The sequence below is a fragment of the Pararge aegeria genome, chromosome 26 (assembly GCF_905163445.1).
Source record: "Pararge aegeria chromosome 26, ilParAegt1.1, whole genome shotgun sequence".
NCBI classification, from domain to species: domain Eukaryota; kingdom Metazoa; phylum Arthropoda; class Insecta; order Lepidoptera; family Nymphalidae; genus Pararge; species Pararge aegeria.
Genome location: NC_053205.1, coordinates 7,276,755 through 7,293,900, shown reverse-complemented (window position 1 = coordinate 7,293,900; position 17,146 = coordinate 7,276,755). Strand labels below are relative to the sequence as shown.

General features: G+C 35.3%; 1 protein-coding gene across 2 annotated transcripts in view; it reads left to right on the top strand.

Annotated features, from left to right (window-relative positions):
• LOC120635249 (metal transporter CNNM4-like) overlaps window positions 1-15,583 on the top strand; it is a 54,047-nt gene extending 38,464 nt beyond the window's left edge. For both annotated transcript variants that reach the window (XM_039906210.1, XM_039906209.1), the window contains exons 11-16: window positions 1,892-2,031; window positions 3,496-3,622; window positions 5,742-5,871; window positions 7,381-7,477; window positions 12,771-12,833; window positions 13,838-15,583. In XM_039906210.1, the coding sequence (XP_039762144.1) occupies window positions 1,892-2,031; window positions 3,496-3,622; window positions 5,742-5,871; window positions 7,381-7,477; window positions 12,771-12,833; window positions 13,838-13,969 (689 nt within the window). In that variant the 3' untranslated portion in view covers window positions 13,970-15,583. The remainder of the gene's footprint in view (window positions 1-1,891; window positions 2,032-3,495; window positions 3,623-5,741; window positions 5,872-7,380; window positions 7,478-12,770; window positions 12,834-13,837) is intronic.
• The last annotated feature ends 1,563 nt before the right edge of the window (window positions 15,584-17,146 follow it).

Genomic DNA, 17,146 nt, shown 5'->3' with positions numbered 1-17,146 from the left:
ATCTTCAATAGGGTTGTCACAAGTAAAAACTTATAGTGTTTTGAGTTAGTTTGTATGGGAAAATAAATATACTTCTTTCGATTTAATATGTTCACAGGGCGATTCCTTATGAAGTATACTTGTGCAATCTTCAACAGTATTTCGTAATTCGGTTTCACGTTGTATAACTGCTTGTAATGTCCTCGTAACCATATAAAACGTTTATATAGTAGATCGAAACTGCAACGTTTCCTACTAGATGACGCTACAGTCGCTATAAGACTGATTTTAACACATATACTAATTTTCGGCAGCGACAATAGGAGAGCCGTAGCTTAATTGGTGAAAGCGCTCAGGCCGCGATTGCCCGAGAGTCGCAGTTTCAAATCCTGTCGGTTCCGAAAATTTTTAAATGCATTTTTAATTTATAAAAATTGATAATTCCTCCAAGTGTGGGTAAAAACACTAATAAAAATATAAAAAAGCAATGTGTCATCTCTTGTTTTAAACGTGTCTCATTGTAATATGGACCTTTGAAAAAGTAGATCGAAACTGCAACGTTTCCTACTAGATGACGCTACAGTCGCTATAAGACTGATGTGACAGGCATATACTAATTTTCGGCAGTGACGGTACGAGAGCCGTAGATTAATTGGTGAAAGAGCTCAGGCCGCGATTGCCAGAGAGTCGCTGGTTAAAATCCTGTCGGTTCCGAAAATTTTTATATGCATTTTAAATTTATAAAAACATATAAAACGTCTTTGTAATTCACACGAAACCTTCTCGCAACCACACAAAAACGTAAAACGAAACGAAGACGAAATTAAAAATTATCCCTTTATTTATTCAAAGGAGATGTAGCCGTGACCGGAATCCAACGTCATCGTAACCACACAAAACCTCTTTGCGACTACACGAATCTTTAACAGAAACATATAAAAAGATCTTCGTAATTACACGAATTGAATGAATGCAGACACTTTAATTGTACACCAAAGAAAAAAAAAGATATAAACATATAGCGAGAGAGTACAATTTGGTGGCCTTATCGCTAAATAGCGATTCCTTCCAGGCAACCAAAGGCGTAAAAAGAAAAAAATATAGAAAAGAGGTAGGTAGTACAATCAATAAGATTTAAACATTACACAAATATATAAACAAAATATATAACTATAATACATACATGTATATATATCATAAACTTAACTTCGCTGAAACCACACAAAACGTAATCGTAGTCAACACAAACACAGACACTAAGCGTCCTCGCAACTAAACAAATTGTAATTCCAACAACGCGAAACGTCTTTCAACGATTTGGATGATACGTACAACCACTCGACACGTCCGCGCAACTACACAAAACGTCATCGAAACAACATAAACGTTCTTGCAACCTAACAAAACGTCATCGCAACCACAGAAAATTTCATTGGACAGAAGCAGGCGTTACTTTGCGGAATTCCATGATATATTATGAAAATTAAGCTTAATTTACTATACTCCGCGTTGTGTAATTTTTAATTTCTTCAATCCTCTTTTTTTTGTATGAAATATTATGAAAATTAAGCTATTTTTGCTATACTCCGCGAACAGCAGGAGAATCTGTATGGTGTAATTTATAATTTCTTCAATCCTTATACTCCACACCAAGCAGATCTTCGGCAATGTACCCTCTACGCACGTTTCGCTCCGAAACCGGAGCATCTTCAGGAGATGTTATTGTAATTCATTGTAAAGTGCATGGCCGAAGATCTGTTTGGTGTGGAGTATAAGGATTGAAGAAATTATAAATTACACCATACAGATTCTCCTGCTATTCGCGGACTATAGCAAATTAAGCTTAATTTTCATAATATTTCATACCTAAAACTTTACCATAATCGTGGTTAAACTATCGATTTTTTTGCAGGCGTGGACGCGTTCAAGCCGGACACTGTCTCGGAGACTGTCCTGCGACGGCTGCTCAGACAAGACGTGATCCAGTACATCAAGCTGAAAGGCAAGACCAAGAGAGAGCCCAGCACGTACGTGTTCCAGCAGGGGAAACCGGTGAGACTGCGTTTTTTTATTTCTACCTTATTATACAAAGAGTGTGGTGTGCTCAGTGTGAGACAGCTGTTTGTTTTAAATGTCATCTTACATCAGCATAAAAAGATACCTTATACAAATATCGAGTAGCCGCAAAAATAAAATTTGTAGCTCGCGTACCCCTAAATTTGTAACTACGCAAGCTACAAATTTAGGGGTACGCAAATTTGCCTTTACAAAACGGTTTTGCTACTTTCTGGGCCCCTACTTGTATGATTAGCTTAACGCAGAACTGTTCATTCATAACTTACCACTCATTCAGTGCAAAAATAAAGTGACATTGCTTGGCCATTCAAAAGCCCCGCAAGCGGAGGGTGGAAGTTTTTTTTTTTTTTTTATAAATTTTTAATAGTGTTTTTTAATTTTTTTTTTAAGCATTGTTAATAATTAAAAAAAAAAAAAAAAAAAAAAAAAGAATAAATGATAGAGAATGTAAAAAGTGACATCATTTTTGCTTAGTAAATCTTACAAACTTACATTTATGTCATTCTTACTTGAACCCTACCCCAATAATTTTATAACACAACACACCCAAAAACACGCGCGCACACACATACGCACGCACACACACACACACACACACTTTACTAACTATTATTTTTATTTCCTTTTTTTCTTTTAATTTACAATTAAAGCTACATAATAGTAATGTCTTAATTTCAATCTGTCTATGTATGTTCCGGGGGCGAGGGCTGGTTATCTTTAACACAGATAAAATCTAGCTAGGGTAGCCAGTTCGTCAACTTATTATATGTGCAATTTTGATGAAAGAAATAAACGATATTATTATTATTGTTATTATTTATTTAACAATCGATGGAACACAAGTTGACAGCCGATTGGCGCAGTTTGCAGCGACCATGCTTTCTGAGTCCAAGGCCGTGTGTTCGATTCCCACTACTGGAAAATGTTTGTGTGATGAGCATGATTGTTTTTCAGTGTCTGGGTGTTTATATGTGATAGCCGAGAAGACGGATTTATTTTGTTGCACTCTGAGTGAACTCACAAATATAGCGATTTGGATTTTATCATATACACTATAGTTATATATATATTATTAAAATTTACATAACATGCTGCATTGTCATATTAGGATAAATTTTTCCTGTAATGACAAAAATGTAAGATGGGAATAAATAAATAAATATTTATATTCTAAGTATTTATGTATATTATTCGTAAAAATATTCATCAGTCATCCTAGTACCCATAACACAAGCTACGCTTACTTTGGGGCTAGATGGCGATGTGTGTATTGTCGTAGTATATTTATTATTATTTCATGGGTCGTTGACCTTCTTCTTTGATGAGGCGACACTAATTTAATGTCTAAATTGACCAAAAATTGTTAGTTAGTTACCCCTTTTTCATTGTCAGGGGAGAGTCGTGCCCTATAGTGGGATGATGTTGATGATGATTCCCCAGGTGGACTACTTCGTGCTCATCCTGGAAGGGCGCGTGGAAGTGACGGTGGGCCGCGAGAACCTGGTCTTCGAAGCCGGACCCTTCACGTACTTTGGATCTCAGGCGCTCACACAAAATGTCGGAGTCGGTAAGTCTTATGAATTAATATAATACAGTAGCCTTAGTACCAATTCGGAGTCGTTTTATTAGTCGTAGTCGTAAAATGTATCTTATTCGCATGGAATTAACACAAACGCACGCTTTTTACAAAACACTTTTTCACAACGTGCAATAAGAATTTGTAATCCGCCATTTTTTGGCGGCGGCCATCTTGGACTTATTTTCATCAAAGGTAATGTAGCTAAGAAGTAAGCTAATGCTTTCGATTTACCTTTGAGCCAAAGAGAAATCAAACACACACACACACAACACTGCCGGGCCGACTGGCGCGGTGGGCAACGATCCTGCTTTCTGAGTCCAAGGCCGTGGGTTCGATTCCCACAACTGGAAAAATGTGAGATTGACCTGTGCTGATCTAACCTTCAATTTTCTACTCTCAATCCCTACTTCCCTACTAATATTATAAATGTGAATGTAAGTTTGTTTGTCACGCTTTCACGCGAAAACTACTAAACCGATCCTCATGAAACTTGTTACACATATTCTTGGAAGTGTTAGAAGTAATATAGGATACTTTTTTATCCCGACATTAAGCTCGGTTCCTTTTGGAGAGGGGATGAGTGTTTGACGATTTTACACCATAACTCCGATAAATTATAACCGATTTAAATAATTATTTTTGTACTATAGAGGTTATATATTTAATGTATTTAATGTTGCCTAAACTTTGTGTAGATCTGATGAATGTGGTTGGAGATAGAGGGCAGAACTCCTCAGCGGACAGCAGCAAACCCCTCATTTAAGGCTTAGCGATACTGAATACTTTCTTTTTTGTCAGAACTAGAACTAAATTGTATGCCACATCCAAAAACAAAATCAAACGCAGACAAAATCGCGGGCAACCGCTAGTTATTCTATATAACTAATGAAAATATTTGTAAAATGTGAAAGTGATATTAATTAATTTTAAATCTCGTATCTATATATATAAAAGAGAAAGTGTGTGGGTATGTTCCGTATAGGTTCAGAAACGGCTGGACCGATTTCAATGAAACTTTCAGGGAATCTCCGGATTGACCTGGCGAGTAATCCTGTAAAGTTTGGTGACGATCGGGGCACTCCTATTTTTGAACTGTCAAACTGTCAAATACAGCTTTTATTTACTATGATGATATTCTATTGTTGGGTGTTCATGGGTGTAGATAATGATCTTCACTTGCTCGAGAAGAGAATAGAAGAGAATGAATACGGAGAGAAATAAATGATTTAATATATTATGAGACCTAAATTAAAAATGTAATGATGTTAGTTTATTGTTTAAATAAAATAAAGCAAAATCTAGCCAGGCGAAGCGGGCTGGGTACGCTAGTATAATATAAAATGAAACAAAAGTAAATTTGGAAAATCCAAAAGTGCACGGACTCATAATGCTCATTTAATTATCAAATATTGAAAAAAGAAAAAAAAAATTAAAACAGCTGTACTAGGAAAGTGATGCACAGGCGCCGCTGATGGAATAAAATGTACATAATATCTATAGATATAGATATATCACCATCCATGTTAATTTTACATGGATATATATAGATATACAGTCTTGCAGTTTTCGTTTTTTATTAATTGCAATTAAACTACACTGAATTAATTAATTATTCGCATTCAGTGACCTACAATCGTCGATTATAATTTATTTTTTTAAATTTAACTTCAATAATGGATTTTTTCACAAGTGAGTGTTTTCGGGTTTCACACATGACGGACAGGAAATTTTTTTTGACCTATTTTGGTGTTTTTTTCCAATTCTATTGCAGTAAATCAATTTTTTAAAAGTATGGAATTAATCTCCATTAATTTATCTCGACAATAGTATGCAAAATATCTTGATTCCGTGAACTAACAAGGCTATAATAATTAAATAGCCGCCGAAATGAGGCGAAAAAAATTTTTCTTCGCATCATGAGTCGTGCAATAGTGAATATTAAATGAAATGGCGGAGTCCCAGGAACATTTCACTCTTTCATCAATAAATAATAATAAAAGGTTTTTTACACTTTTTTTATTTCTACATATAAGAAATTATAAATACGGATTTTCTTGCTTTTCGCGGAGTATAGCGTTAAGCTAATATATAATGTGCTTTTTTCCAGCGGAGTCCCCCACTCCATCGGCGATGGGCTCCCTCCAGAATATTAACATGGAGGCGATGCTGCGACACACCTTCGTGCCGGACTACTCCGTGAGGGCCATCACCGATGTCTACTACCTCACTGTTAAAAGGTGACAGACGACGTCCCGCGAGCGAACTTTCGAATGAAAAACAACACTAGGCTACTTTTAATGTATGGAGGGTAGAGGTAAGGAGAGTCATCTTATATGGGAGAAAAGTTGAAAAAGTGTCCAGTTGTTGCGCTAAATAACAGTTCAAAAATCCTCCACAATGGCGCTGGTGGATGCACAGGGTATGGTATGAATGAAGCAATCGTAGATGAATTGAAGTATGCCGAGTTAAAAAATTAGTGTCATTATCGACTAAAGTAGTTAATTATTGAGAATTTCAACAACTTACGTTGTACAAAATATTGTGGTAAATATAACCTTACTTCCTTGTATCTCCATACTTCCTTGTTTATTTTTCAAGCCTACTCTAACAATATTTATATTTGGCGCTTCTTTTAAGAGTTACCCTGATGCAAATGTGGCGCCATCCTAATTTAATACATTTTGACGACGCTTTTTCATATACACAGATGACTCTCCTTACCTCTACCCTCCATATTTTAAAGGATTGTACGCTACGCGTATACAACCCGTTCTTACCGCTCACTAGAAACTTACTTCATTCCATTATTTTCCTACCATTACTCTAAATCTGGTCTAGACAATAGCAGAGCTTGCGTTACGAGTGTACTGGTTGTAAACGTATGCCACGGCCGATAGTGGCGACGAACTACCGACGCGAATTAATTTTATAAATTTAAAATGCATATAAAAATTTTCGGAACCGACAGGATTTGAACCTGCGACTCTCGGGCATTCGCGGCCTACCCTCTACCTCTGTAGTGGAGCATCCTCAGGAGATGTTGACTATACTATGAATAATTGTTAAGTCAAAATCTCCTTGCTACGGTTTCGGAGCGAAACGTGCGTAGAGGGTACATTGCCGTGGATCTGTTTGGTGTGGAGTATAAGGATTGAAGAAATTATAAATTACACCATACAGAATCTCCTGCTGTTCGCGGAGTATAGTAAACTAACTGTCCCGGCGAACTTCGTACCGCGGATAATTTTTTTTCTTTTTATGAATGTTATATTCTAATAATTAATATCCTATTCCGGTTTAAGAAGAATCCAAAAAATCAAATATCATAAAAATTGGTCCAGCCGTTCTTGAGTTATAAATGGTGTCACTAACACAACTTTCTTTTATATATATATAAAAGAAAGTTGTGTTAAGTTGTGTTAGTTTAGTTTAGTTTAGTTATATTAAGCTTAATTTCCATAAAAAAAATCTTAACCGACTCTTACGAGATAAAGCAACAGAGCAATAGAATCAGCTTAGACCAGAGTTTCTCAAACATTTGCGGACTATAGCAAAAGCTGAATTTTCATTAAAAAATGATAACCGACTCATAGGTGATAAAGCAACAGAGCAATAAAATCAGTTTAGACCAGAGTTTCTCAAACATTCGCGAAGTGTAGCAAATTAATATATCATGGAATTCCGCAAAGTAACGCCTGCTTCTATCTACTTTTTTTTTTTAAATTTTTGTATTCTCCCTCCCTCAGGTCCCTGTACTTGGCGGCTAAAAGGGCGACACTGATGGAAAAGGGCGCCTTATCGAAGGGCGCTACCAACGAGCAATTCGACACCGAGGTCGATAAGGTATGAAGCAATACACGCTACCGGAATTCCGTTTTTACCCTTACCCTTTTTTTTGTTGACGGGGGGGGGGGGGGGGGGGGTGACTCGTCAGCCCAACTTAATTATATGGCTTTGAGGCATTTAGCACAGCTCTGGACTGTCATAGATTAATGATATTAAAGTAACACTTGCTGCTAGCCGCGACTTCGTCCGCTCTTATTTCTCCTTCTCAACGGGTTCCCTGGGCGTCTAACAATGCCAAAAAGAGGGGCATGCCGTGATGGTTGTTAGTTCGGGTATACCCCCTATAGAGGGGGGGGGGAGTCCCACATAACCTCCGTCCTGCCCAAGGGTCGGAGGCAGCAAAGCTTTTCCACCAGGCCAAAAAAAGAAAAGGGTCTCTGTACTTCCGGGAACCCCTGGCCTATCCTATAATATCCTACCTTTCCCAGCCCTTCAGTCCAAGATCAAGCGTAATCCAAGTGCCGTTTAACCTGACTAGATCCAGTACGACGTTAGCCCCTGAAGACGCCGATCTCATAACGGAAAATAAGGTGTATAATATCATTACATACTAGTTGTTGCCCGCGACTTCGCGTGTTAGTTCTCATGTGTATGCCTAAGTTATTCTTTGACCCCCGAACTAAAAATATAAAAAAATAGCTCATCTCTCGCTCTCAGAAAAACGTCAACAACTGTATCCCAAGGGAAGCCAATGCGTTATGTCAGAATATAGTATATCTCTGTGCCGAATTTCATCAGACAGTTTATATATATATAAACGGATATATATATATATATATATATATATATAATATATATATTTAGACGGATCTGTTTGCACAGAGATATACGGTACGGTATATATATATATATATATACAACGTGTAAATGAAACCCGAAATAATACTTCACACGCTTCAGAGGTACATTATGTACTGTCTCGTGAGTCTTATCCGTGAAAACGAAGCGCTAATAGTTTTTGAGTAAACCACTGCCATAGTTTTTACTGAAAGAAATTAGGTACAGCCCTAACCTCACATGCTTTTCAATAGGGTTGTCAGAAGTCAACTAATACGATGCAATAAAAAGCTGATCTGTTCTCGCTCTTTGAAAAACGAAAACAAGGTATAAAAAAGTAGCGTATGTGCTATGCCACATTATAGTATATCTCTGTGCCACATTTCAAACAGATCCGTATATATATATACAACGTGTGAAATAAAACTGAAATAATACTTTACACGTTTTAAAGGTACATTACTTACGTACTGTCTCTGAGACTTATCTGTGAAACCGAAACGCTAATGGATTTAACTGAAAGAAATTTGTTATAGCCCTAAGTAACATTTACTCTATTATAAAGGTACGCGTAGCGTAGGTACTATGCGCGTGTCGGTCTTTTATCTTCAATAGGCTTGTCATAAGTAAATACTTCGAATGTTTTTAATTAGTTTGTATGGAAAAATAAATATGTTTCTTTTGATTTAATATTGTTACAGGGTGATACCTTATGAGATATACTTATGCATTCTTCAATATTATTTCTTATATCTTAATATATATAAATCTCCTGTCACGATGTTTGTCCGCGATGGACTCCTAAACTACTAAACCGATTTTAAATTGAATTGGCACACCGTAAGCAGTATGGTCCAACTTAAGAGATAGGATAGCTTAGATCTTTAATTATAGTCGCAATTTTATTTTATTGCAAATTTTTTGTCTAAAAATAATATGGTATTATATATACTACTATACTCCTTTAAGGCTTAGCGATACTGAATAATTTAAAAGCAAAATCAAACGCAGACGAAGTCGCGGGCAACAGCTAGTATATATATATATATATATATATATAGCCTTCGTCACAGCTAGACTAATCTTGACAAAATTTTGGCATATAATGTATAAAATTACTATTAACAATAGGTATATATCTTATTGTCTTACATTTATAGCTGGAAAAAAGATGTACTACAGAATTGGATACATCCCGAAACAATAAACGATACAAAAGTAATTCAATTGAAATAAGTATATCTAAAAAGAACTCAATAATATCTCGAAATGATACCGGAACATTACCGTCTGCTTCCAAAAGTTTGCCAAATGTTCCAAGCGAATTGGCAAGCACGTCACATTATCTAAGACCTGATTGGCCCAAATTGTCCAAACGTTGGTCCCAAGAAACACTCAAAGCGCCGAGCGATACCGAACTCAACAAACCGAGAAAAAGTTCACTGATAATCGATGTTAATATTAAAACAAACGACGCTAGGAAGATGTCCGATCTAAAATCGGACTTGTCAATCAAAAGTATGACAGATTCTGATAAACCTGCCTCGAGAAGCAAGAAGAATTTCTACGCAAAGACCTACAAAAAGCTGATGAGCGATAGTCAAACTGGGCAATTGGTCGACGAGACGCCCAAGAACTGGGCCAATATTTCTGCGTCAGAATTGAAATATTTGCCGAGCACTTCGAAGAAATACCGTCCCAAGCTGAAGGAATCTGATACAAGTATCAAGCCAAGCAAAGAGAATTCCGCCACTTGCGATGAGGATAAGAATGGCAAGTTATCTTTGGAAATAAGAACTAAGTCTTTCGATTTCCTGTTTTGCTTTATAACCATCACATCCTCTTTTATATATGAGTTAACACAAATTCAAAAATTCTTTATTCATGTAGGCCTATAACAGGCACTTATGAAGCGTTCATATATATATGTTTACATAATGGTATGAGGATGGTGATAACTTCGTTCGCCAACTTAAACCTAAAGCTACGAGGGTTTCAAACGCGCCCTGGTCTAAGAAGAGCCCACAACAAACTTAGACAGTTTTTTTTTGTTATCATCATCTTACATTGTCATTTCAAACTATTGAAGAAGCAATCTGGTTAGAGTAATAATTTACAACCAAGCATTTTTATCGTTGACATAGTCCTTAATACCACAATAGGACTTTTCTATTAGCTTATGTTTAATACGTACACATCAAAAGTGCTATCTATGTGCATATTTGAATAAAGAAATATTCGACTTTGACTTTGAATATTACTAATAGAATTAAAATTGAGTTCAATTTGATCTATCGGTATAGAATATAGGATATAGAATAAATAAGTTATTGTAATTAGTTCAAATAATCAATATCTCTTAACATCTACAGATGGTGCAAGTAAAAAGGCTCAATTTAGAAATGAGAAGTCACTTCTAACCTTTCACGAACCATTCCAACTAAATTTTGGGAATTCATCTCAAGAATTAGTTGATAAAGCCAAAAACAAATTCAAAACTGATCCTAGCACTACAAAAGCCACTAAAAACTTGAATAAACGGCCCATACAATCTAAATCTAACATCGAATGTGCTTGCTACGATAAAGATAATGGTAGCGACAGTATAAAACAAAAAGAATATGACATAAAACCTATAATAGGTAATAGAAAGTCCCATACCAGGGAAAGGAAACAAAAGGACAGTGGTGAAGACGAAGATAAAAGAGAACTTTATAATAATGTTCCTAATTTTATTACAAGATACTATGAAAGTGATATTAAAGGACACGCTAAATATAGAGATGAAAACAGTAACCTAATGAATAAATTTGAACGCAATTCTAGGAATTTCTATAATTCTTGTTTCAATAGACAAAATAGAAACGAAATTGACCGCTATCGACAGCATTATGATGAAACTGATCGTAATAAACGAAATGATGAAACTAACCGTAATCAACGAGACGATGAAACAGAGCTAAGTCAACAACCATTCGATCAAGATAATGGTCATAAACAAAGTTATTATGAAACAACACCGAAATTCAACGATGTTAATAAAGAAAGTGATATCATACAAATTGATCGTAATGATAAAAATCTACCAAATTTCGATGATAAAAGTCACAATAAACATTACATCGCAGATTTTAATCGCAATAGACATAACACTGACATTTATCATAATAATCGACAATATAAAGAGGAAGTCGATCGTAAAGGACGAAATTACAATGTAATTAATAGCGATCGACACAACATCGATGAAGTTAATCGTACTCGACATGATATCGATGCGATTAGTCGATTGAATATGTCCGACGACGCAAGAAGGTTGACTTACTCGGAAGAAATGGTGATGGCACAGTTATCAAAGATAATAAGATTACTAGAGCGGAAAGATGCAACTTGAAACTTATGGGTCTTTTGAATATGCATGAATAAACTTTTATTGTACACCAAAGAAAAAAGCAGTAACAGAGATATAAACATATATACCAACAGAGAGAGAGAGATCGCTAAATAGCGATTCCTTTCAGGCAACCAAAGACGTAAAAGGAAAAAAAAAACCATAGAAAATATATGAATATGTTAGTACTTGTACTCTTCTCATATAAATAGACAGACTAAGCAAAAATACTCTAAAACAGTGGCGTGCATACGGTATGCACTAAGCGGGTAGATAATATAAAGTGATAAAAATCTTCAGTATGAGTAATAAAAAACTTAAGGATTGGCTTTGTAAGGGTTATAAAAAGCCTACCCTTATGTTTTTATAACTCGTACAGGATATTTTCTTCATTTTATATCATCTGCATACCCTGTGCATACCCTCTATGAACGCCACTGATAGAGTACTCCAGTTCTTACCCGCAATTTACGCGATGTCATCTTCCCATCTTTACAATGGCCGGCCGGGTCTTATTTTCCAATCCATTGGAAGCCAGTTGGTATCATCTTTTTTGTGGGTGTTCATACCGTACATTATATTTTTGGACGGCCGGTTGGCGCAGTTTGGAGCGACCCTGCTTTCGGTGTCCAAGGCTGTGGGTTCGATTCCCACTACTGGAAAATGTTTGTGTGATGTGCATGAATGTTTTTTAGTGTCTGGGTGTTTATAATAATAATAATAATAGGAAAATTTTATTAGGCATAGCCCATATACAGTGCACTTAACATTAAAAAAAGTAACATAAAAAAAAGCACAAATTAAATTAAAAATAATAAAATAATATGAATGATAATTAAATACGAAACAAGTATTAAAATAAATATATATGTTGTTTATATGTATGTTCTAAGTATTTATGTATATTATTCATAATAATATTCATCAGTCATCTCAGTACCCATAACACAAGCTACGCTTACTTTGGGGCTAGATGGCGATGTGTCTTCGTATATAAAATAGTATATAAATTATTTATTTATTTATATAAATAGAATTAGATTTATTTTAAATATAGTATCATAAATGTAACATTATGTATTGCGCTGAATAATAATGTTATATTATGTAATTTATTTCCAGCTGCTGGAATCTGTTGACGAAGACATTAGCATCAGCGGTGAACACAAGACTCCTTCGAGACAGGTATCTATACTCTATGACTTTTTTTACCAGTATACTCTATGACTTATTTTTACCGTACCATAGACAAAGCGTGTGCCACTATCCAACCTGGCAGTTTTATATCGTCCGTTAACAATATGATGTCTGTGGCAAGTAAACTTTTTTCCTTTCTTTCTTTTTAAAGAAGATCATATACGATTAGTTTTTTTTTTAATGTTTATAGATTAGCTCTTGACCACAATCTTACCTGATGTATGATTGCCTATGATAAAATAAACTATACAGTAAAATAAATAACACTAAAACTATATATAATAATGTTAACGGCACAGAAAATGAATGTGGAATCATACTTACAGTGTTACGTAATAATTCTTTAGACGACTCTTAGAAATATTATGTGATTTAGCATAACGAAGGAAGAACGAATGAATGAACGATTAAATTCGTTCGATTCACACAACTGGAAAATAATTGTGTAATGAATATTTTACAGTGTCTGGGTGTTTATCTGTATATTAAGAAAGAGAGAAATAAAAATCGTCTTTATTATCACACATTTGTGTAAAATGTTGTGGAGTTATTTTTTTTACGATTTTTTGAGGAATTTCAACATCACCATCTTAAAAAATTTGAAATAAAAAAAAAGAAAAACACTTTTTAGAATTTTTTTTTTTCAACTGAATTCTCATGAGTTGTACTTTTATGCATAAAATAATTATCTTCGTAGCTTCGATGAAAGTTATGAAACTGCTGGTCTAAAGTTAAAAATCTAAGTAATAATTCACGGGACTTAAATTTTTAAAAGAAACGTTTTAAAAATTTTAAAAGTGCGAAAAAACGTTGTCTGCCTCAGTCAACAAACCGAATCATTTACTACACCTTTCCAAATTCCCCTGTCGGTGTACGCCGCACGCGCATTTGTTAGCGCAGCGGCTTCTCCCAAGGCGGGAAGGTACAAAGGCGACCGTATCTAAGCGAATAGACCTTTTAAGACTAACAAAGATGTTATTCTATGTCCGCAGGTGTCACCGAACCCACCAGTGTCCGCGTCTCCGTTGACGCGCGCATCGTTCGCCTCGCGTATGTCGCCGGAACGCAACGGAGACGTTTTCGCCGCGCGAGCCGACGAACAGGAGAAACTGCTTAAACATTAACCGCAGATCGCGCGATCACGCTTGACCGGTCTGAAGTTGGCTCCGTGAGAGATTCGCGTACGTAAAAACAAAATTAAGGGAGTAAAATAATAAAAATCGTCCATCCATCCGGGCCAGTATTACTGTTTAAGCGTTAAAAAAAAAGTCGAATGACACGTTAAAAAAAACAGTTAATATTGGAATTATTTTTTATAAAAACTGATAAAAGAAAATATGGAGTAAAATAATCAAAAGGTAAAATAAACAATAGTTTCGTGAATCGCGTGACGGCATAAGAGAGCGTCATACCGTTCCACGTGACGGCACACGGGTTAGTATTGCTTTTTGCGGATGTACCACGTTATAAAAAGTCGGCTGACACGTGACGCCAAGCAGTGTTATAAAATGTTGATAAAAACAAATAAAGTAAAATAATAACAAAGAATTAAAAGTTTCGTTAATCGCATGACGGCATTAAAAAGCGTCATGCCCTTTTCCGAGACGGGATACGGGTCGATCTTAGTGCAAACACTCGTTTACAATTTTGTGAACTCCTACAAAATAACAAGGTTGTTTGGAAAAAGTATTCATGATTAAATTAACAACTCTAACAAAGTGTAATGACTTGATATTACATTACGCGTGTAAATATATGTCTGAATTATTGATTCAATATTTCAATGCTTTTTCTGTTGCCCTAGTAGTCCGTCCGTATTCGACCTAAAAGTGTAAACACGTCTGGTGTTTTGGTTGTCACCGCGTACTTTCTATAACATTTTGACAACCCTAACTAATTTTGATGACATGATTATTCACTAGTATATATCTTTTTCTGTTGCCCAAGTGATCCGTGACAGCATTCGAACTAAAAATGTAAACAACGCTGAGCTGTTGGTTGTCACTGCGTAATTTTTATAATGATTTTGTATAAACCCGTGTGTTATGGTTGTCAAGTGGTACTTTTATCGTAATAATACTGTAATACGTAGACGTATATCCCCCTTTCCATATCTCCAGTCACTGGCGACTAACTTCACACCGGCCAACTAAGATCGCGCGTACTTATACCATACCAATCTGTATTTGCCCCAGTTTCATTATCAAAAGAATCATCACACTCATTATTATGGTAAAAATATTGATTTCCATTGGCCGATACCCCGTATTGAATCGACCAATGAAACTGCGTCCTTAAACTAGTCAACCAATGGCCGCCCTTCGCCTTTTAACACGCGGCTCCCGTATTTCTGCGTCCTCTAGGACTGCGGTGAATATTCGTTACCTGTAAACGAGGGAAGCGTGCGAAATTAATATTACAATTATTACGTGCTGTAATATAGTTTTTATAATTTTCTGTTTAAATAGTAATTTATTTGCAGCATGCCTTATGTACTTAAAAGAAAGCTTAGGTTGGCCGCATACTGATACTACTAGCCGATTGATTCGATTTCTTGTTCGCTGCAACTGCAAGGCCAGTGTTTATATAATCCTTCGATAATATACTAGACGTGATGTCAAAAAGTGCCCGCAAAAAATAAGTTTTATGAGAAAACCTTTCACTCAGGAATTGGTGTCACCAAATCCAATGTTCGATTTGATTTAAAATTTGTTTCTTTGACGGCCGATTGGTGCAGTAGGCAGCGACCCTGCTTTCTACCGTGGCCGTGGGTTCGATTCCCACAACTGGACAATTTTTGTGTGATGAACATGAATGTTTTTCAGTGTCTGGGTGTTTATCTATATATTATAAGTATTTATGTATATTATTCATAAAAATTATTCATCAGTTATCTTCGTACCCATAACACAAGCTACGCTTACTTTGGGACTAGATGGCGATGTGTGAATTGTCGTAGTATATTTATTTTTTTATATTTAATTAAATTTTCCAAAAGGGTAATAAAAGTGACGAAATATGTTATTTTAAATCTTATTTCAAGTAAAATCCTTGATATTTTAAGTCATATTAAATATTTTTAACCACACAACAGTACCAATACTATAAAATTTATACGCTATCAATTATAGGGTTGTTTTGTGTATCGAAACACTGTAATGACAAAGTAATAAATAACTTATCAGCATTGTGTTAAAGCTCAAATTCGTTGTCACTTCTTTAAGCTATTGCCAGCCAGATATAACTACAACTATTTATAGTACAAACGAAAACCCGGACACTCTTCCTGTTATATTAATTTGTATGCATATTATTGATGGACGGTAAAGTTCACTAGCTAAATGTTAACAATTAGTTTTCACTTGTTTCTACGGTAAACAACTACATCTTGAGAATGCCTCAGGGTTCTAAGTAGCGTTCTCAAGGACCTGTGAATCGGCAGCGTGATGGATTACGCCCTAAACCCTTCTAGTTCAATCAAACAATCAAGTGTGCGTTAATTAATTTTATTAATTCGAAAAATGAATCAAACTATACCAGTGCGGCCAGCCTAAGCATACTTTTTTAGTTTAATGTTGATCGTTTTTCGTCTTTTTTTTTTATTATTGCTATTGCACGATTATTATGATTTTTTTTTATTTGTAAATTATTTAATCGCATGACAGTATCATTTTTTTTTATTTATCTCATGCCATTCAAACAAATGAATCCAATTATATTTAAACTACTATCTAATAAAACTATCTCATGATATATTAAAATTTATTACAAATTGTGGCACGTAAAAAGAGAGGCGATTACGAATATATCTTTTATTTTTGTAACCCCAGGTAAAATTTTCAATTACAGTAATAACGACCTCCATGCATCGGGGTCCACTTTTAACTGTCATTAACGTGTGATAATAATTGTAAGAGCCCACCGACACGATTTGAAGCGGCGTGGTGGGTATGCTCTAAAACCGTCTATATCAAATAGGAGGGCTATGTCCAGCAGTGGGTCGTTTTGATGATACGAACTGCGTGCACACAAGGATGCAAATTTCTACTAGCACTCTTTTTACGTGACACCTATTGAACTCACTATTCCTTAAAAGATTTTTATAAAAAGAATGTAGTATTTTGATACAGTCACATAATAAGGTACTTATACAGAGTGAATCGTAAATAATGGATAATCTCACAGAAATGACGTAAAACCTAGCTTATTGAGTTAAGTCTGTTAAAAGTAATATTAACATTAAATTACAACCTTGTAGTCGGTTAATTATTAAATCCCGAAGAAATTGTTTAAAAAATAAA